General features: G+C 50.7%; 2 protein-coding genes and 1 long non-coding RNA gene across 3 annotated transcripts in view; 1 reads left to right on the forward strand and 2 right to left on the reverse strand.

Moving 5' to 3' along the window:
• nbeab (neurobeachin b) overlaps positions 1-9,758 on the reverse strand; it is a 56,404-nt gene extending 46,646 nt beyond the window's left edge. Inside the window, exons 1-4 of the mRNA XM_061280396.1 lie at positions 9,246-9,758; positions 6,880-6,944; positions 6,141-6,249; positions 4,002-4,168 (exon numbers count right to left, since the gene is read on the reverse strand). Coding sequence (XP_061136380.1) covers positions 4,002-4,168; positions 6,141-6,249; positions 6,880-6,944; positions 9,246-9,395 — 491 coding nt within the window. The 5' untranslated portion in view covers positions 9,396-9,758. The remainder of the gene's footprint in view (positions 1-4,001; positions 4,169-6,140; positions 6,250-6,879; positions 6,945-9,245) is intronic.
• On the forward strand, positions 8,604-9,315 carry LOC133155238 (uncharacterized). Its single transcript, XR_009714634.1, has 2 exons — positions 8,604-8,842; positions 9,203-9,315. It is a non-coding gene; the product is annotated as an uncharacterized LOC133155238 (long non-coding RNA).
• LOC133155323 (neurobeachin-like) lies at positions 9,726-19,442 on the reverse strand. Its single transcript, XM_061280544.1, has 19 exons — positions 19,356-19,442; positions 19,066-19,163; positions 18,878-18,970; positions 18,593-18,701; positions 18,436-18,517; positions 18,050-18,173; positions 17,597-17,789; positions 16,756-17,532; positions 16,068-16,276; positions 15,727-15,880; positions 15,443-15,617; positions 15,096-15,205; positions 14,942-15,022; positions 14,683-14,860; positions 14,256-14,577; positions 11,967-12,109; positions 10,935-11,061; positions 10,109-10,236; positions 9,726-9,916 (listed from the first exon to the last, which is right to left on the reverse strand). The coding sequence occupies exons 1-19, from the start codon at positions 19,440-19,442 to the stop codon at positions 9,726-9,728; spliced, it is 3,381 nt and encodes a 1,126-aa protein (XP_061136528.1).
• Positions 19,443-19,801: the final 359 nt, after the last annotated feature.

The raw sequence follows: 19,801 nt of genomic DNA on the forward strand, positions 1-19,801 counted from the left end.
CAGGCAGGGTCGCCTTGCAGATAAAGGGTCCCCTTTTATTCTATTTCAACTGGCGGGCGGGAGGATTTGTGTGAGGCAGCCAGCCAGCAGGGAGGACACAGACATGCTGATTCAATAAAACGCCATTATGCTCTTTTTAAAGGCGTCAATTGGCGACATGAGTGAGGGGCTAATTATTATAAATACCAGTAATCACTGACAATTCTATTCATGGGGGGTCATGGCTGGATTCTCTCTCGCACGCACGCACAAGACAAGACAGCTCTTCTTCCAGATGACCTTCCACACTCTCGGACTAAATTTTACTGCATCGAAATGTGACAAAAGAGACGTAAAATACAGCGGAGCCTTTAACGTCCGCTGTGCCTTAATTGGATGATTTGCGGGCATTCAAACTCGGATTAAATAGAAGCTAGAGTTTGATGATGATGCTAGCACCGCTATGCTCCAAATGTTATGTCTGCATCAAACATATCTTTTGGATTTTTAACTTGAAATCTTCCAAACACATGCAGGACAATTCTGTCTTTGCGCTTTTAAATGGGAGCCTGTTTTTTTTCTTTTCTTTTGGTTCATGACCTGAAACGAGCGACCCGACTGGCTTGTTTCCTTTTGCCGTCACTTGTCAGGAAGTAAGAAAGAAAGAAAAAAAAATCTGGCAGGCGTTGAGAGCAAAACATCTCAAATAAACGTTCGTTCACATCAGCGCATGATGAAAGTCATCTGCAAGCAAAAGTCAAAAATAAAAAGTAACCTTGTCTGTCAGGCGAACGGAGGAACAGCTGCCGTGAGATGAAAAGTGAAGCAAAAGAGCAAAGTGGTGGCTGGCAGCCACATGCTCCATGGGCCACTTTCAAAGTGCCCAGTCAAGTCAGCAAAGAGATCGGCACTCGAAAGCCATCATCAAGTTTGCCAAGCAATATTACAGTCCCGCATCATGCTCACATTAGCATGTAGCACGCTTTCATCACGTCCACATTTCTCATCTGCCGCTTGCTGGCTTTGCATAAAAAAATCATCCTCATCTAAAACAAAGAAATTTGCGCGAGTATTCCAACAACGTAGCAAAAATGAGCTGAACCTAATGCTAACAAACAACGCAAATGACCATAGACGGGCTAACGGTGATTTGAACACGCGTCACTGTCAGAGTGGACGAGCCAACATTGTTCTCACTGAGGCTTTCATCCAAGATGACAGTTCAGACCTGAAAGCTGCGGAAGAAGTCCACCGCAATGCTTGGCTGCAGGCATGCCTTGCGTTCTTTCTTTGGAGTGATCCATTTTTTCCTGCTCCAAACGCGACGGGTGGAGTTGATGTCAAATAGCTCAATTTTGGTTTCATCTGACCACAGCGCTTTCTCCCACACATGTTCATGTACTTGTTTCACTCAATAAAAAAAAAAACACATCATTTTTCAAAGTGTACTGTTAAACGTGAATTCCCTCCCATGTTCAACTTGCGATGTTTGTTGTACGTAACGCGAACGGAGCCACAAGCGTTCTACCCGAGTCCGACTTTGCACGGTGAAGCTGCCACTGACCTTGTTCTTGTGTATTAGAATTGATGTCCTTTAAAAAGGGAGACCAAACACTGGTTGGCTCTCGGCTCGCGTAATAATATTTTAAAAAAGACTTATTGTTCCCATTCGTCAGAGATGAAACTGGCGGCAAGGAGAGGGGAAGCCAATGTTCGGCTGCCTCAACAGATCGATAGGCAGCCTCCATTTTGCTTTCTGCTACAGAAAAAAAGTAATTATACAGAAGAAATGTTGAGAATCAATAGAGCAGTCAGCTAAGGTTAAGGTCCGCTGCGGTCGCCAATGAATGGAGGATCCTTCGTCAGCTGTCACCAATGCCCCCCCACCCCCCCTCTGAAGAACCCTGCTAGGAAACAAATCAGGTTTTGCCTCTGAAGGCTTTTGTGTTGTATCAGCCTCGAAACGTTAAAAAAGTGTTTGGCGTACGGGTGGTTCTCTGGTCCAAAAACAAACTCATTCAAAATGACCAAAGCGGGTTTGCGGCAAGGCGGTGTTGTATTATTGCCACATCGGAAGACAAAGTTTGTTAAATACAGAACGATATAGCGTGACTATTATCACGTTAAAATATGATATATCGTTACAAGGTGACTTCTTTTTCCATGAGGCAGCAGCTTGCAGAAAGGCCGGATTCCTCCACCTTGACATCTACTTTGGCTTTGCACCAGCCTGAACTTTATAATCCAGCAGCGGCAGTTCAGAGGTCAGCAGCGGAGGCGACCGGCGGCCAAGGAGGGAAAAGAAAAAAAAAAAAACGCTTCTGACATCCAATTTTCAAGTTGATTTATCAGTGCAAAGGCAAAATTGATAGTGTGTCATTACCGGGCAGGGAGCTGTCGTGCCGAGACGTATAAAAGGGCTCCTCGTTTTGATTTAGCGCGGCGGATCGATAGCAGCCTATACAGTTTCAATTTGAGGGCTATTGATTTTCCTCCGCCCACTCCGTACAGGGAGGGGCACGTTCATCACGGAGGAGCGCCATCTAACGCGAGAGACGGGGCCGCTCCGTCCGAGTCGCGTCACGTGAAGCGGCGCTTTCTGAGCATTCTTTGCAGCAGAGCAAAAAAAAGCCTGCAGATCTTTGTCCAAATTTAACACTGGACCTTTTGGCGTATTTGAAGAATTTTTTAGTTTCTGCAAATCAGATGAGCGAGCGGTTAAGACACCTGGGAACTGCTTGACATTTTGAGAAAGAGGAAAAATAAATACATATCTCCCTCCTAATACGATTGTTTATCATTCCCGCCGCAGCAACGATAAATATCCTTGGGCAGAACTTGAGATTTCAGTGCATTAGGCAGAAAATAAACATTTACAGCTAAGCTTTACGCTCCCCCCCCCACACACACACACATTCACTTCAACACGCCAGAGGGCTTTCTATTTTACAAGAGCGGCATAAATGGGAAAGTTAATGTAGCATTGAATAAGACTGAGCTGCCGTGCATGCGACGTCGCCCCGAGCGCTCGCCGGCATATTGCGTCATTTTTCTTCAACAGCAGGTTACCATTAAAATTGAATTTGCTGCTTTTGAGGGGGAGGCGGCGGCGGCGGCGGAGGGGGGGGGATCCATTTACTACATGGCCGTCTTTTGTATCAATGCTTTGCGTCACACAAAGAAAAAAGAGAGAAAGAGAGACAGAGAGAGAGAGAAACAGAGACAGAAAGAGAGAGAGAGAGAGTCAGAAAGAGCGCGAGATCCACAAATATTTGAAGCAGAGCCCAAATCCAGTCAGATGTTTTTTTTTGTGTGCCCCGACTGCTCCAACGGAAGGTTGAGTGCATTCGATGGAAGCGTTTGCAGCCCTAACAAACACAACTTGCTCAAATTCTGTTTCTCATTAGACAAATATGAAATGTAAAACGTGCTCAGAATTTGAGCCCATATGATAATCTGTCTCGTAGTTAACAAAAGCCGAACTGCTATCTAGAGAGATCGTTTTTGTCCTTTCTGAGCCTCATCTCGACCAAACGGGCAAAGCCAGAGGTCTTGTGAAACAAAGATCACGAGTGCTCGGTTTGTCCCAAACGGGTGCTTCTTCTTGATCTTTCCCCTTCGCTGCCCGCAGCCAGGGAAGTGGAACGAGCACTTATTTTAACAGGACCCTTGGGGGGACGGGAGGGGGGGTTGAGCAGAGTTCCAAACCACCACCAGGTGCTGGCGTGCGTTACTGAGCAGGTCAATGAATGCCTGGACAGAGACCCCCCCCCCTAACCCACAGCCACACTGTCAGATGAGCTCCCCGATGGTGCTGTAATTGCGTTTGCTGACCCTGGAGGACTCTGGGAAAACGCCATTAAGCGGCAAACTCATCCCGGCAAAGGTGGCTTTTGAGCAAACATCTCGCTCAGATAGGGTGTTGCGTCTTTTTTCTTTGGCTTTACTATTAGTCAGACTCAAAACATTTGTTTCCATCAGCAGCGGCCATTTGCGATGGAAAGATCTAAGATGTGGCTCACCTTTGGCCCGAGGTCCCCCAGGCGCCATGTTTGTTGGTGAGGATGTTGACGATCTTCTGCCGCAGCTGACTCGCCGTCACGTGGTCTCGATGCTTGGCGGCGCCGATCAGGTGATCGCACATCTTCTCTTCCTCGCGTCTCTCGGCGGCGTACTGGCAGCAGTTTGACTTTTGATTTCACGAGGTGGGGGGTGGGGGGGGGGACAGAGTCGAGATCATTAAACTGCATTTCACATTAATACATGCACGAGACAGTTTTTGCGTCGGTGAATGTCAAATAAATAAAAGATAAACACATGAACTGATGACTCCATATGAACTCTGGACCAATGAAACGCTCCAATATGATTGTGATATAAATCTGACATCTTTGCATGATTTTTTTTTTCCACGAATGTTTTTTATGTTTACATTTTTTTTTATTCACTTGAAATGTGACCGAATGATGACTTCAATATTAAATTTGACCATTTTGTCTTTATTGTCTTTAAGTTTACCGCTTGATGGGGTTGAGGTCAGGGGATGATGGTAGCTCGCTCCAATTAGCACAGCCAATCGTAAGATTGGCTATTTTGAGAAATAAACAAACATCTGACTGAGTCTCAATTTGCTGCCGGGCTCTTTTCAAGATGAACCAGTGATCCAATTATTTCTGACACATCTCATGCTCGCAATAGGAGGGGAAACGGAAGGCTGGCGCCATTCAAAAAGTACCCGGCCGGCCTCTTCGTCCCACATTTCCAGGCAACTCTGGTGACGGATTGCCTCATCGTTTGGAGTTTTGGGGATTGTTTGTTTTCGTCAGTTAACGGCGGCCATCTCCATACAGAGAGCGCTAATAACGTTGGAGGACGACCACTCCATTCGCCATTCACGTCCTCTAATGGGGCATTTGTCACGCTGACTAATGCTCCGGCTTGAGTCAACACACTTGAGCGCGCCGAGATATGAGCAGACAGCGGAGAGATATAGCGGGGCTCCCTCTGAGGAGAGCCGTAAATCAGCGGGCCCTTGGAAGGGGGGGGGGGGGGGGGGGGCTCCCCGCCGGGCGGGCGGGCGGGGCTATTAAGAGCAGAAAGGAAAATAGTTTAATAGAGCCGCCAGGACCGTCAGCCGTCAAGGAGCAAACAGAGCTACATATCACTGCGCTGACTCTATTATTGGCCTCTCTTGAAGCGGAAATGGGCTCCTTTGTGTCAGGCCGAATAACAAGGCTGACTTACAAAGCGGCGGCGGCGGCGGAGGATTTTGCACAAATCTATATTTGTGGCTCGCTCCACACGTGTGGGTCAGTGCTGAAAATAGAAAATAAAATACTAGTAATAAGTCAAATCATTTTAATAAATACAAACATTTAAAAAAAATAATAGTGTAAATGCCTGCAATTTAAGCACGAACCCGAATAGAGTGAAAGTGAAATGGAAATGTGAGAAGCACAGATGGCTGATTAGCGTTGACATTTTTAACTTTCTCGCAATGTGAAACATTTTATGTGTAAAAGACAGACTGGATGGCGATTGTGTTGCGAAGGCCTCCCTCCCTCCCTGCCTCCCTCCCTGCCTCCCTCCCTGCCTCCCTCCCTCCCTCCCGGGAGGACGCCGGCTGATATTCCAAATCCAATTTGCTAACAGAAGCCGGGAGCTAATTGAATTTCCTGCGTCAATTTTAAAATCTGTCAGATATTATTCTTGAGCGTATTCCTCATCAAGAAGGTAACTCGATCTGCGCGCGCTCACGTGACCGCGTGCTGACAAATGTGGCGCCTTAATTGTGAACGCGCCTCATCGGCGTCCCGCATCTTTGAGGAGCTGCGGCGGGGAAAATAAAGTGTTAGCTGTCAGACAGAAGGGCCAGGTAGACCCCCGTCAACCCGCCCCCTCGTCTTCTTCTGACATTGCACGTCTCCCCCGGTTTATCTGTCGGGTCAAGGATCCCGGGCGACTGTAAATCAAGAAGCTGTTTGCCGACGGCTGCCGTTGGCAGATAAGAAAGTCATCAGTCCCCGCACCAACGCGCTGCTAACAGAGGTGACACACGCGGGCCTCGCTTGCGCTCGCTTGTAGGACACGCACACGCCAGCCTTCACACACGATACATGTTATTTGAAGTACATGTCTGCGAAAAGTGCAAGAGGCAGTACCTCAAACTCGGCGTGTTTGTGGACATCCTCGGCTCGCTGTCTGTTCAGGATGAACTCGGCTTCGTTGGCCACCCGCACCACGTGGTCCTTCATGGCGTGACACAGCAGCCTTCGAAAGAATGGATACGCATGGATGAAAGGTTCTCGCCGATGCATTTGCAGCTTCAAAGGAATGATTATTTACCGTATTAGGTTTTCTTTTTTGAATCCGATTTTTGTTTTGGTGTCATTATGATGAATTGAGTTGAGGAGTTCCGTTTAGACAAAAGTAGTGCTTTGAGGCCATGTTGCGGATCACCGGACACTTTTATGGATGCGGTCCTACCAAATTGGCGTCACCTCAAACTTAGCTTACTTTTCAATTGTGATCTTTAACCGTTAACATGAAGTCAGCACCACGGACAGCGCCGCGTGCCACCATCACTGACTCTTTGTCCCGGCGCCAACGGGACGGGACGGGGGGCACTGGGAGAATCCCGAGCCAAGCTGGGCACTCGGGCCAGATGGGTCAGCAGATGGGCGAGGAGGCTGAGCCTCTGCTGATCTGCTCAACCAAATGAGTATGTGCCACACCCTCAAAAGCTGTGAGAGGGAGGACAGCACCACAGGGAGCCAACCAGCCAGGCTAATATTCTTCCTCATTCACGTTCTGATGTCCTTCTACTTTTTAGATGGACATGAAATTGGGGGCGACATTTCTCAATGAGGCTTTTTTTGGAGCACGACTGGCGTTGCGTACCTTCCCTCGTTGATGAGCTCAATGAAGGCCAAGCCTGCGTTCTTCTGGATGGAGTTCTGCCACTCCTGTCAACAAAACAACAATCAATGTTCAAATTGCCTCATTCTGTCAGAAACCAAAGACCACGTGTGTGATTGCGCTGTCCCGCTCGGTGAAAAGATCTGGAAACAAAATGGGCTGATGAAACCGTATCCGCCCGCTTCCTTCGGCCCGCGCGGTGACAGATTAGCGAGCGAGCTAGTTCGCCGCCGCCCCCACCTCGGCTGCCCGACTTGCCTTTCTGGAAATGATTAAAAGGGGGCGCTCCCCTCGCTCGTTGTGGGAAAACCAACTCTCTCTCAACGAGGGCAAACAAATTTAAGGCGCGTTATCTCAAGCCGGGCGCGATTGCGTAGAACGCCGGCCGAGCATGTCGCCGAGCCTTTTCTCGTCTAACCTGACACGCAACACGCCGGTGACCTGCGCGCGTGTTGAGTAAAGAAGCCGCCGTAAACAAAGTGTTGAGCATCTGGTCTCCAAATGTTCCCTCTAACCCCTGTTGCCATCCAAGATTACACAAAACACCCCCTCCTTCCTCGTGTCAGCCTGTGAAATAAGGCGGCGTGGATTTGGACAGGGATCGCGCGCCGCTCAGGCGATCACGTGACAAAAATAAACACGGAGGGGTGTGCGACACCTCGGCCGGACCAGGTTTTGATTGACAGCCTTTGAAAATGGATGAGATGTGGTAAAGAAGAAACTGGAAAGGACATTTTCCCGCAGGTACGTGGCAACAACGTATGAATCCCCAAAGCAAGAACTGATTTTAAAATTAATAGCCGGCATTGCGGGAAGATCAGTCAGCAGGATCATGTTTGCCCATCAACGACAAGACACAGTTGAGGACCCCAAATCTCATAACTCAATTTTTTCTTTTCCCTGCTTTCATCTGGCTGAGATTCAGCAGAGCGCTCCGATCCAACCTGTCAGTGTGCATGGAGCCTTTGCTTTTATCTGCTCGCCGATGCTCGCCACATCTGGAGGCCTTCCATCACTAAATCTCCACTGGCTCCAGTCCTCCGCCGCCAGCCCCCCCCCCCCCCTTCCCCCGCCCGCGTACACTCAAACTGTTACAAGAAACAGAGCCGCTTGACCTTTTCGCTCAGCTCGGGAAAGCAGAGAAGAGTCGGCGTTTGCGGCCCGTCGTGCCTTGATTGCCGCCGTTAGTATGCGCCAAGACGAGGAGGCGGGTCATTAGCGCTAATTTATGCAGAAAAGTGACAGGCCACAAAACAGTGAGGGTTCAAGGGTCAGCCGAGCACCCGCCTACCTGTCCCAACGCATTACGGCAAGGCGGGGGGGAAATCGGCTGCCGATACCAGCAACCGATACTCGAGCTGATTTTCTATTTTACGCTTCACACTTATTTTCTCTGAGTGAAGAGAAGTTCTACTGAGCTACGAATTGAAGAAGCTTGCTCGGATGAGATGTGAAACAACACACTGTGTTTATTTTTGTAGTGTTCGCTGGTTGCTAATAGCGATGGCTTCCCTTTGCTTCAAGGCCTTGTCGTTTGATCGATATCTCCGCCTGAGTTTCATCCCCAGAGCCCTTAATGGCAGAACCCTCTCGAGCGAGCGTAATGCTATCCGAGGAGCCGACGAGAACTGCGGGGGGGGGGGGGAGGGGCCTGGCGGTGGCGCTGGACTTTGCACGCTCATACGCTCACGTGCAATAAATCCTAATGTCTAGCAGAAAGAGGAGCCCGTCTAAGAACGTGAGACAACTCAACTGCGGCTGTCCCATTTGCACGTTTTTTTTCCTCGGTCCCAATGACGGCTCCCGCAGAAGCGAGGCAGAGCTCCCTGCCGGAGAGAGGACGTTGGGAGCCGCCGCCGCCATCCACCTTCTGGTGTCTGGATCGGCAAAAGAGGCACCAAGTAATGGCTTCCTTATGGCCGCAAGAGTGATGGGCTGACAGAAGGTATGTTAACTATCTCCCTTCTAACTGCTACATCGGGGCTCTGACCTTGCTTAAAACAGGAGCCTGGCGGGGTCAGCCCCCACCGAGGTAATCACTCAGCGACGGGCGCTGGGGCTCGGGCTTTGGGGGCCTAGAAAGCGGCCGCCGCCGCCGCCGCCACCGCCGCTGCCGGTTGTCAGCGGGGAGAAGTTTTGACATAAAGAAAAGCACCATCAACTTTTCGCCAGTAGCCCAGATCGGAGACGCTTTTTATTTGAGCCTTTAGTTAGGGGAAGGCTCAAACTGAGCATAAATGTATTTGGGGGGAAAAAAGTTTGAAATAATAATACATTCTTTTCCCCATGTTTTCTCACTCGGAAGCTGGCACCTCAGGTCAAATGAGACAAGCGGAAGGCAAACTTACTTGAGAACAAAGCAGCATAACGAGCTCCACCACCGACGTGCTCGACTTCATGCACACCAGACCTGCAAAGGCAAGCAAAACGGAAACAGACTGAGGCATTAAAGATTTCTTTTTCTGCCTTGACTGTGCATCAATCAATCTATTTTTCATTTGGCTTTGTTTGTTGCAGAAACAAGAGCTTGTTTGCAGAGACGCATTCAATTGTAGTCGTTAGTAAACAACAATGACAAGACGGCAACTCTCGTGCGCTCGCCAGAGGAATGGGAAGAAGTCGTCGTCGCCACCGCCGCCGCCGCCGCCGCCATGGCCGTGTGTGGAATAGCAGGCTGTCACTCAGAAGTGAGTTTGCATCTTTTGTCAAAAAACAGAAAGGTGCCTTTCTCAGGCAGGAGGAACTGATGGTGGCCAGATGCCGTCAAGTCGCTCGCCGCCACCTTCCCGTGAAGACGAGAGGAAGTGACTCTCCTCTTGCACCTCTTGTTACCGCCGTGACACGCCGCGCCATAAGTTGACCCCGGCAGACAAACCAAAGGCGCTCTCTCTCCAAACAGGGGCTTTTTGCTGGAAACGGCGCCGTTGTGGGGGTGGACGTTGCGGAAGGCGGCCGTCACAACAGCGGCAGTGTCGGAGCGCCGGGTGCACTCGGCGTAATTGCGGCGGAGACCGCGTGTCTGCGGGGGCGGGGAGCAAAAAAGGCCACCAAGGGGCACGACCCCGGATAACGTTAGGAGTGATGGATGGCTGGTAATTACGGCCGCACACTATTTCAAATGCGACCGACCGACCCCAAGGAAGTGAGAAGGGATTGCACCGATTTCAAATCAAGTTCAAATCAAACAAAATGGCGTCCCGAGCGCTCGTACCTTCGATGAGCAGCTCCTGTCCGTGACTGCCCAGCAGCGTTCGCGACAGAAATGGCGCAAAGTCCACAAAGGTCTCCCTGAGTAGCGGCGCCACCTTTTCCAAAGCTCGCTCCAGTTTGGAGGTGATGCTGCAAAGGCCAACGTGGAAATGGTCAACACCAAGCAAAGCAGAAAACAACTTTTTTTGCACGACGGTCCACTTGGAAATCTTGCGGCTTGATTCTTTTTTTTAATGATATCGTTATAAAATAATCGACGATACGCCATGTGAGATTCTCTTTGATTGTCTTGAGTGGAACGGAGCCATTCTGGAGCGCGGGGTTACGCCGGGCTACGGCGGGCGCGGCTGCCATGGCAACGGAGCGCCTATTTGTCGAGTGGAAGGCACACGTGAGGCGAGTCTCGGGCGAGGCTGTCACAAACGATTAGTGGCAAGGAGAGATGAGGCGAGGAAAAGGCACACGCAAAAAAGGAACGGCAAAAACACACACAAGGAGCAACACACTTGCTCGACTTCATTTCACAAGTACAGAAATAAAATTAAAATCAACCAATTGACTGAAGACCTGAAATTGACCATTTTTTGAAAATATTTCATTAGTTTTATTATTATTATTATTGATTTATTGCCCATTTTAAAAAATGTAAAGAGTAGTAATGATGCTGCGCAGTTGAGTCTCCACATACTATGGCTGTTAGCTTGTAAGCTAGCCACGGAGAGAATGAAAATCACAAGCCACATGACTCAGCAGAACTTTGCGGCTGCAGTATTGAGCTGGACCAATCAAATGTTACGATGTCTTGGTTTTTGTCTTTCTGCTGGTACCTCACGTTCTGGAGCGTGTCCTCGGGCATGGGCGCCAGCGTCTGCACGGCCGGGAGATTCTTACTGGTGGCGCCGTTGACCAGACCGGACGAAGACGCCGTGGCAGCAGCGGCGGCGTCCACCGCTCCTGAACGGGGACAAAAGCGACAGCTCAAATTCAAACGGAAATCGTTTCTTATATATTTATTTCTTTATTTGCTTCTTAAGCTTTTTGTTTTTAATCATTATTGGGGGGGCTGGAAGGGATTTCTGAAATAACGTCATTTGACTTTTTTTATTTTTATGACAAATGCACTTCCAGAATGTGTTCTGGATTCAATTTGCGTTGACGTAATATTGACGACGTACTCCCACGTCAACATTCCATTCAGATGGGAACAGGAAACAATGCAAAAAAGACCAAATCCAGAGCCTGACGAGGAAGCCCTGAACTTAAAACGCAAAGGCCCGCCAAAGGACGGACGGCATCGAATGTTTGGTCCTTGTCAGAAGCCCCAAACACGGCAAGAGCGACCACGGGGTCTGCGGCAACGCCTCCTGGTCTCATTCCTGCCGATGCGCCCTGAGGAGGGGAGATTTTTTTTTAACCACCTCCGCTTAATTTGCGTGTCCAATTGACCCAGTTAAATCGATTATGGACACGTAAGCCGAGTGCAAGCGAAGCACCTTGTCCCGGGCTCATTCCCCATCCATGCAAGTTTCAAGAACATTTGGATCAACTAAGCCGATAATGGCTGTTTGCGAGGGGCGAGATGGACAAAAAGCGATGGTGAGACGAGTGCCAAGCCCAGAAGCCAGGCAGAAGCGTCGCTGGCAAAGACGTCAAGTTGCCACATTTCACCCGCTTGCATAAGGGGGAATTCTGCAGGCGCAAACAAAGGTCGCCATTGTCGGTCGGGCGGGCTGGGCGCAAGACGGCCATGTGTAAGACGACAGCGCCATCTGGTGGAGTTTAGGGACAGCACCTACATTTGCTGGTTGTTTCAAATTAGACGATGAAAAAAGATGATGAATGCAGCCACAAGGACGTACCCATGGTGTTGATGGTGCTTTTGGGGGTGCTCGAGGTAGCCGCAAAGACGTTGGGGGTCGGCAGGCCGCTCGCAGGGCTGTCTCCCGCCGCCGTGACGGCCAGGCCACCCGAGAGGGACTTCTTCACAGGCACCACCACGCTCCTGCGGGTCCAAACGCCACAACGTGATCAATGGACATCAACGACAAAAGCGGTTAGCTTTCAAAATGACCATTATTTTAATTTATTAATTTTTTCTCCTTCGATTAATCAATTAAGCCAGCCACATGGGACGATGTGTGACGCAATCGAGGGCACCCGGAAAGCCATTTTTGTCCTGGACGCATCTGCGTTTGCTCTTTGGATTTGTGGCGAGGCCCATTTGGGTCTGGAAACGCTCAAAGCCAGACGACGCACAATCCTTCCGTTTCATGTTGCAGGAAATGCTTGTTACGTGACTCCCACCATGTCAGTCCAAGGAGAGAGCGTAGCTGGCTGATTTCCAGTTTGAATTGGATTCAACACACTGGAGGAGAACACAAATCGGACAAGTCAAATCAAAAACAAATCAAATCTTTTGGCCAAAAAGTAGCAGCCACCCACCGGAGAGTCTCAGTCTGCCGATCATTTGCGGGTGAAAAGATTCTTTCTACCTCCACTTTTAATTATTCATCATTATCTTGAAGAGCTAACACACATTTGGAGCTCTGCCTGACAACCGCCTGACGACAAAACCCAAAATTGCACTAATTTTGTTTTTCCTCTCCTCGCCGCAGCAGCAGCAGCAGATCAAAACTGCAAACAGCGAGTGAGGAAAAAGGAGCTTGAAAGCTCGCTCAAGTACACATCGTCATCGCTGGAGACTTTCTTTTTTTTATTTGCGCTCTGTAGCTAACTGATGACAAGCATCATTTATTTGGCGGACCTTTGTTCTGCTCTCCTCACTGACAGCTATCAGAAGATCTCCCGGAGACGAGGCAAGCGAGCGCTGGAGGAACGCCGCCGCCGCCGCGCATTTGATGTGAATAATTCATAAGTCGGCGCTCATGAATCATGCATGGCTTATCTGGAGCATATTTTATTAATAGGATTGTCTTAATTGAGTTGCGCTGAATAAAGCGAGGATTAATCTGGGAAGGAATAGGAATGAGGCCGGTACGGGCGCTTCCTTTACGCGTTTGATTTAGCGATACAAAAGGAAGATGGAGAGGAAGGCGGCAATTGAAAGCAATTAGCATTTGGCCTCATCGCTCTTAAGCGAAATAAGTCACGACGGGCAACCTCTGGGAGGTCATTTGGAACGAGAATATTTCTACTGCAGAAGCATGTGAGAAATCGTGATCTTTTTATCTTTTTATATTATGTATTACATATTTCATTTATTCCTATTCAACTAGCTGGCCGGAAAGCAGGACGAGAATATTTCTACTGCAGAAGCTTGTGAGAAATCATGATATTTTTATCTTTTTATATTATGGATTACATATTTCATTTAGCTGGCCAGAAAATGATCTAGTTCAAACAATTAAATGCTGCGCCGCTAGATGGCAGCAAAGTTGCCGTTTACGTTCTATGAAACGGCCCACATTTCATACTCATCCATCACGCACGTTTGTCCATAAATTCGGACAAAATGGTGGCTTTTTTTTTTTTTGTTGCCACATAGTGGTGATATCATAAAAGGTGTGCCTTGGTGCCATAAAATATTGGAGAGAAACTCCCAAGTAGTAGCTTTGCATGGAGTGAAAGCAGGTGTTCTTGACTTGAAGTCATTCACCTCCCTCCCTTTTTCCTTTATGATGTTGTCACGTTCGATCTGCGTCCGTCGCCACCGCCTCTCCGTAGCTGGCAGATCATTTGGCTGGGAGGCGCCAAACAATTACACACAGCCAACGAGGGCGCTTGCTGGAGACGCCAGACAAAGTCATACGTGTGTGTGTGTGTGTGTGTGTGTGTGTGAGACGCCTTTCAAAAACGATACTCTTGGCTGGAGAAACTCATTTGGGCCTGCCACGTCGCGTTAGGCGGGCGGGGCAGAGGGCCGCTTCTGTTTAATCTGTCATCAAGACCCTGGAGACCTCCAGCCGCCCCCTCACCCGCAGAGCCATTCATCAGGCTCAATTTTGTATTTTCTTTGGCTTTAAAGTGCACTCGGATGAGAAGCGGTGGACTCGCGTCACATGACTCGACTCGGACTGAAATTGACAAATTACGGATGTGGGACTAGCTTGGTTTGAACCGGATAAATTGTTGGCCAATCACATGACCCCGAGCGAGCGTATCGTGGTGTTTCCCTGGCCCCCCGGTACCTGTCAAAGGAGTGAAACTGCACAGGCAGCGCAGTCTGGGCCTTGGCGGCAGAGTCCGGGCAGGACACCGGCTCCAGCCCCGCCTCCACGCCCTCCACGGGCGGTGCCACCAAACTCTTGAGGATCTCTTTGACGTTGAGGCCCGAGGAGGAGAGCGGCGCAGGGTCGGAGAAGAGCTCGCCGGCGGAGCCACAGCCGTTGACGACGCTGACGACCCGCTCGGTTCTGATACCCGGCTCGCCGTGGGGAAGAGAGTGCTCCTCTGAGGGTGAAGGGACGCCTGGAGGGTCCAAAAATGTCTGAGCGGGTTCTGCAGGAGACACTGACAAGAAACAAAACCATGAGTCCAATGCTGCGTTGTACTTCTTCGCTCTGTCTCCCTCTGGTGGCCGCTGTTTTTAATGCAGTTGGAGAGGTCCGGACTCACCTGCGCCGGCGGCAGAGTGGGCGTCCCGATGGCTTTGCGCGGCGGCGTGGCCCGACTTGGCGCCGGTCCTGCCCGTCTGGCGCTGAGGCTCCAAGATGTCGCGGTACTTGGACACCATGAGAACCGAGATGAAGTAGACCACGGCCAGAGCCAGGAACTGAGCTTGCTTGCTGTCGTCCTGCCCGGGAGAACCACAAGGTGACGCCGCAGCACGTTGGACATTTGACAATAGTGAGCTGCCTGGTTCTGTCGCACGGACCACATCACGGAAGACCACAGCACGCAGGCGGTTGATATCCACATCCTGCAGGAGGCGATCGGGGTCCTTGATGGGGGACAGCTGAATGCGGACACTTTTTAGAGACAGCACCAGGCAAGTTATTTATTTATTTATTTTTTATTTTTTTAAATACCTTGCCAAGAGTGACAGCATCTGCCAGCATGTCCTGGCACTTGTTGGGAGCGGACAACATGTCGTGCTTCTGCCTGCACTCCAGACAGCTCCTCACTGCCATGCAGCACACTACACACACACACACACACACACAAAATCATCTGTTGAAATGAAATGCAAGTGCTGCGATGACCTCCTGTGGGAGCAAGCGGGAGTGACACGAGCAGCTTCAACAATTTCAGAACCACAAACTGTGTAAAAATGACAAATTAAAAATAGTAAATAAAATTAAAAAAAAGATTCCATTCAATTTGTGTCGCCATTCACTTATCAAATCAGTTCTCCAAGACACGTCGAGCGGCTCACCGAGTCTCAGGCATTGACGCATGAGGCCGCCGGACGACATGTTCTTCTCCGCCTCGATCTCGCTGAAGTTGAGCGAGCTGGAGAAGACCAGCACGTCCACCATCACCATCAGGCGGGACAGGAAGGTGATGGCCGTCTCTGCCGACATGCCCTGCGTGGCCTCGATGTTCTCCACCTCAAAGGCGAAACGTAAATAGCGCCTCATTTCATGTCGTCCGAATAACGCCGTGCGCAGCAGCCACACCGCCACTAGATGTCACTGTAGCCTGACGGTGAGCACTTACTGAAGGCGAGGTGGCGGCAGAGAGCAGCGGCAGGATCCCGCCGCAGGCGATGATGATGTTGTCCACCATCTGAGAGATGAGATGGATGCTGTTGTGGACGAAAATGATGTTCTCGCTGCTGTTCACAAAGTCCATGACGGACTTGGTGGAATGGCTGGAGGGCAAAAACAAAAAGGGATTTTTTTTTTTTTTTTTTGGACCTGTTAAGCGGGCTACACGTGGACGAGACACCGGGTCTTCTAAAATATTTTCTCAGCCCAACTATGTATCAGTCTCGCCACCTTTTAGTCCCAGGAGAACAAACATCCCAAAGCAATCCCTGTCAATATGTGTGTACGGACCTCCTCCAGACGTGCACGTCACTCTCCAGGGCAAAGAGCAGGTCCGCTAGCAGCCTCTGGTGCAGGGCCGACCATTTGAATTCGGGGATGCGGAACATGGTGGTGCGAGGGCCCGGGCTGAACTGTCGCCGCTGTCGCTGCTGGTCGTCGTCGTCCTCCGTCGGGGTGTCGCCGGACCCGAAGTCGGCGCCGAGGCAGTTGTTTAGGCTCTGGAAGAAATTAATTGTTTGTCACACATAGAAAGAGAGGCTTGGATGGTGGGAAAGATTCCATGTAATACTCTGAGTCTGAATCAAATTGTAAGCCATCACCATTTTGATTCAAACTCAGACAGGCGCTGTGCCCATGCTCAGGAACAACATTGTGCGCTTCAACTCTTCATTCACAAGGAGTGATGAAAATGCAAAGCATCCTCACATGACCTCCCTCCCTACCTCCCTCCCTCCCTCCCTCCCGGCTGGCTGGCTGGCTGGCTGAAAAATGACAACAATAACAAAAGCTCAGTGCCAGCGATAAACACAAAACGAACGAGTCAGCGAAAAGATCATTAAGGCGCATCAGCAGCGGCACTGAATCCAACAGCAATGCGCAAAAACACATTTCATCCAAATGAAGGCAGTAGTGGTTAGCAGGCCCGCCTCGCAGCAGAAAGCCACGAGGTTTGAATCTATCAGTGCCGTGGTCTCACCTGCGTGGTGGCCGTGGTCTGAATCTTCATCTCCTTGCTGTCCTCCACTCTCTCGGCTTGGAAAGGCTTGGGGCTGCTGCTCCACAAGGCGGAAATGTCTCCTTCAGAGGGCGCCGCGACACCGGCCTCCGGAATCAAGGCCTCCTCGGCAGAGTTGAGGAGTTCAAAGTCGTCCTTTTCCAGGATGCCGGGTAAAGAGGCAAAGTCGGAGGTGGGCAGGAGGTCAGGTGGAGACCCCGAAGGAAGCGCTGCATTCAAGTCTGGCAACAAAGAGTCCTCCGCTTTGCGGAACAATAAAGCAGCGCCCTGAGGGACGTCGTCTTTGTCGTCGTCGTCGTCCAGCGAGATGAGAGGAGCCGAGATCTGCCGCTCCGCGGCGCCGTCTTTCGGCAGCAACGCGCCGCAGTAAATGTCGTCCAGAAGAGAGTCCACTTCCATCAGCGCGTCCAAGTCGTCCATCTTCACCTCCGTGGCCTCCACCTTCTCTGCCTTGATGTCCACCAGGAGGTTCTGGACTTCTACGCCTTCCGCAGCCGCGCCCTCCGCCGGGTTCCGCCTCTCGGCCAACGGGTCACGCGGACCGGCGCCGTCGCTGCCGGGCGACGGAGAGCCGCCGTCCATTTCCGCCATCTCCGCCGAGCCCGTCATGGCGGCGGCCGACAGACCCGAGATGGTGCTGACCGAGCCTTTCTTCCCTTTCTTGATGTTCTCCTCCTCTTGACGCTGGTATTCCTCGTACATCTTGGCCAGGTACTCCTTATGTGCCTCATACGTCACCTGCACATTTCCACGCAGACAAAAAAAATCAACAAATGTCGCTCACGTGCACGGACGCACTGACCTTGGAGTGCGCGATGGAGAGCGTGTCGACCCAGACGCGCCAGCCGCCCCACTCGTGCTTGATGGCGTGGTAGAGCAGGATCCGGAAGATGTTGTACACCATCTCGGTGATCTTCTGCTCGTCCGGGCTTTTGGGGTTGATGTAGCCCAGCGAAAACATCCAGTCCTGCCACACCGAGCACTGAAGAAGACATCTGCCGCACGTGACCGCCCGGCCCAAACGGCAAGGCAGAGCAAAGCGGGCTCAATTATCTTGCGAGTGCGTTACAATAGTCAACAACTCGTAGCAGCCTCCAGCGACAAAGCAGGAGCATTCCGTGTCTTTGTCGACAGTTCTCTTTTGTCAAAATAGCCCGTCAATCAAGAATGACTGCTAACTTGTAGCGCTTTATGTTTGTAGCTAATTGAGGCCGCGCGTGTTTGTGTGTGTTGGCGCAGTGGCTCTCCGGCTTACCGTCTGTTCTCTCGGCTGCTGCTGAACAGTTTGATCATGTCGGAGAGGAAGAGGCGGCGGATTTCCATCAGCTCGGCGCCGGGGGCAGAGTTCTTTAATAAGGTGGCGATCACTTTGAGGATCACTGTTATAGCCACACACACACACACACGCACACGCACAGACGGGAGGTGAGACTTCTGCCAAGCGAGGAAGGAAACAAAAGGTGCTGCGCTTTTTCCATTTCTTTTCAACACTCTTCATAACTGCCACAAGATTGTCCACCTGGTCTACTCCAAAAGCGTGCCCATCTCAAATCCGTACGGATAGGTCAACTGCACACGTGCAAATGTATTTCCTTCTGTAAGATGTGAGCAACCCGCCAGCGCGTACTTTGTCGGACTCACTTGGGTTCTGAATCTTGACGGTGGAGTCGGGCTCGGCGTGCGGCTTGTGGACCACCTGCGTGCACACTTGCTCCGTCAGAATCTGATGCGGGAGGAGCAAACGACAACGTCAGTCACGCGGGCTGGCTGCGGTCCATGGGACGGCGGCACGTCTTACCTCGTAGAGCGTGTTGTAGGTGGTTACTGTCACGGCGCCTCCGTGCAGCAGGAGCTTCTCGCCCAGAAGGGTGAAGAGGCTTTGGCTGTGCATGATCTCCACCTTCCTCCTGTGGGGGGGGAAAAGGCGGCGTTGGGATATCACGGGCAGCTCTGCTGGATATTGATTTGGTTGTTTTGTGGCGGCATCGGAGAACTGATCAATTCGGAATCCCCGAGGGTACAACAGGTCATAAAATCCAGCAACTGCAATGACAACATCTGCAAAGTGCTGAGGATCACCTACTTGTGCCCCAAATGTTTGAGGAAGTAGGCGAGCACTTTGAGGGACTGCACTTGAATGCTTTCGCTCTTGGATGCCAGCAGTTTGTAGATGACCCTGGCGCAAACACACAAAAAAAGGGATGAAAAGATGCCACGTCTTTGAGGACATCACAGCTGGACTGCGGGCGGGTCCAACAGCGCCAGACTCACCGTATTCCGTTTCTCTGGTCAAAAGCCGGGACCATGGAGGCCGGGTGCTCGGACATGAGGGCCACCACCAGCTGCAAGACGTCGTGGAGGTTCTCGTCCTGCGGGGAAAAGTGCACGACATTCTTTGCAGGCTCGAGGAAGGCCAAACGTCATCCAAGACTCCAACGCTCACGTCGAAAGTCTTCACAGACGCGTGAAAGCCGCTCTCGCTAAAATAAAACCTATTTTCCGACACCTCCGGCTAGGTGTTACCCGCTAGCGCGCGAGTGTCGCGACAAGCGAAGACGTACTTCATGCATTGTCAACAAATAGTTGAGGATGCTCTGCAGCTCGTCCTCCTTCACACCTCCGTCCTGAAATTCAAAAATAAGCCACATCAATCAAACACTGACAGTTGATGTTGCAAAATTAGCATCATGCTCGCAGCTTGAATATGCTGCCTGGAAGTCAAATATGGCAGGACAAAGGGTGCTTTTATTTTGCAGGCTGCGAGATACCTTCAAGATGAGTTGTTTGAGAAAAAGAAGCAGGAAGGCCCGCAGGGAGATGATTTCTTTCTGGGTCGGTCGTGGACCATCTGGAGCCAGAGCGAGAGAGCGAATTTGAGGTGATGTCGAGCCGCCCGTTTGTTTACGTGGCGGATGTTCTTATTTTACTCTTGGTTGCTTTTAATGATGTGGAGTGAGCGTTTGAAGTGGCCATAACGAGCTAGTGATGCTGGCCGGGCATTCGGAAG

This window comes from Syngnathus typhle, linkage group LG6 (genome assembly GCF_033458585.1).
Source record: "Syngnathus typhle isolate RoL2023-S1 ecotype Sweden linkage group LG6, RoL_Styp_1.0, whole genome shotgun sequence".
NCBI lineage: Eukaryota > Metazoa > Chordata > Actinopteri > Syngnathiformes > Syngnathidae > Syngnathus > Syngnathus typhle.

Bases quoted from the DNA above. Each gene is read 5' to 3' on its own strand.
- LOC133155323 (XM_061280544.1), bottom strand. From the start codon at position 19,442: ATGTGGCTTATTTTTGAATTTCAGGACGGAGGTGTGAAGGAGGACGAG. The intron at 18,702-18,877 runs GTAGGTGATCCT...CCCCCCCCACAG, and splicing joins CTCAAACATTTGGGGCACAA to GAGGAAGGTGGAGATCATGC. The intron at 17,533-17,596 runs GTCAGTGCGTCC...GGAAATGTGCAG, and splicing joins TCTCCATCGCGCACTCCAAG to GTGACGTATGAGGCACATAA.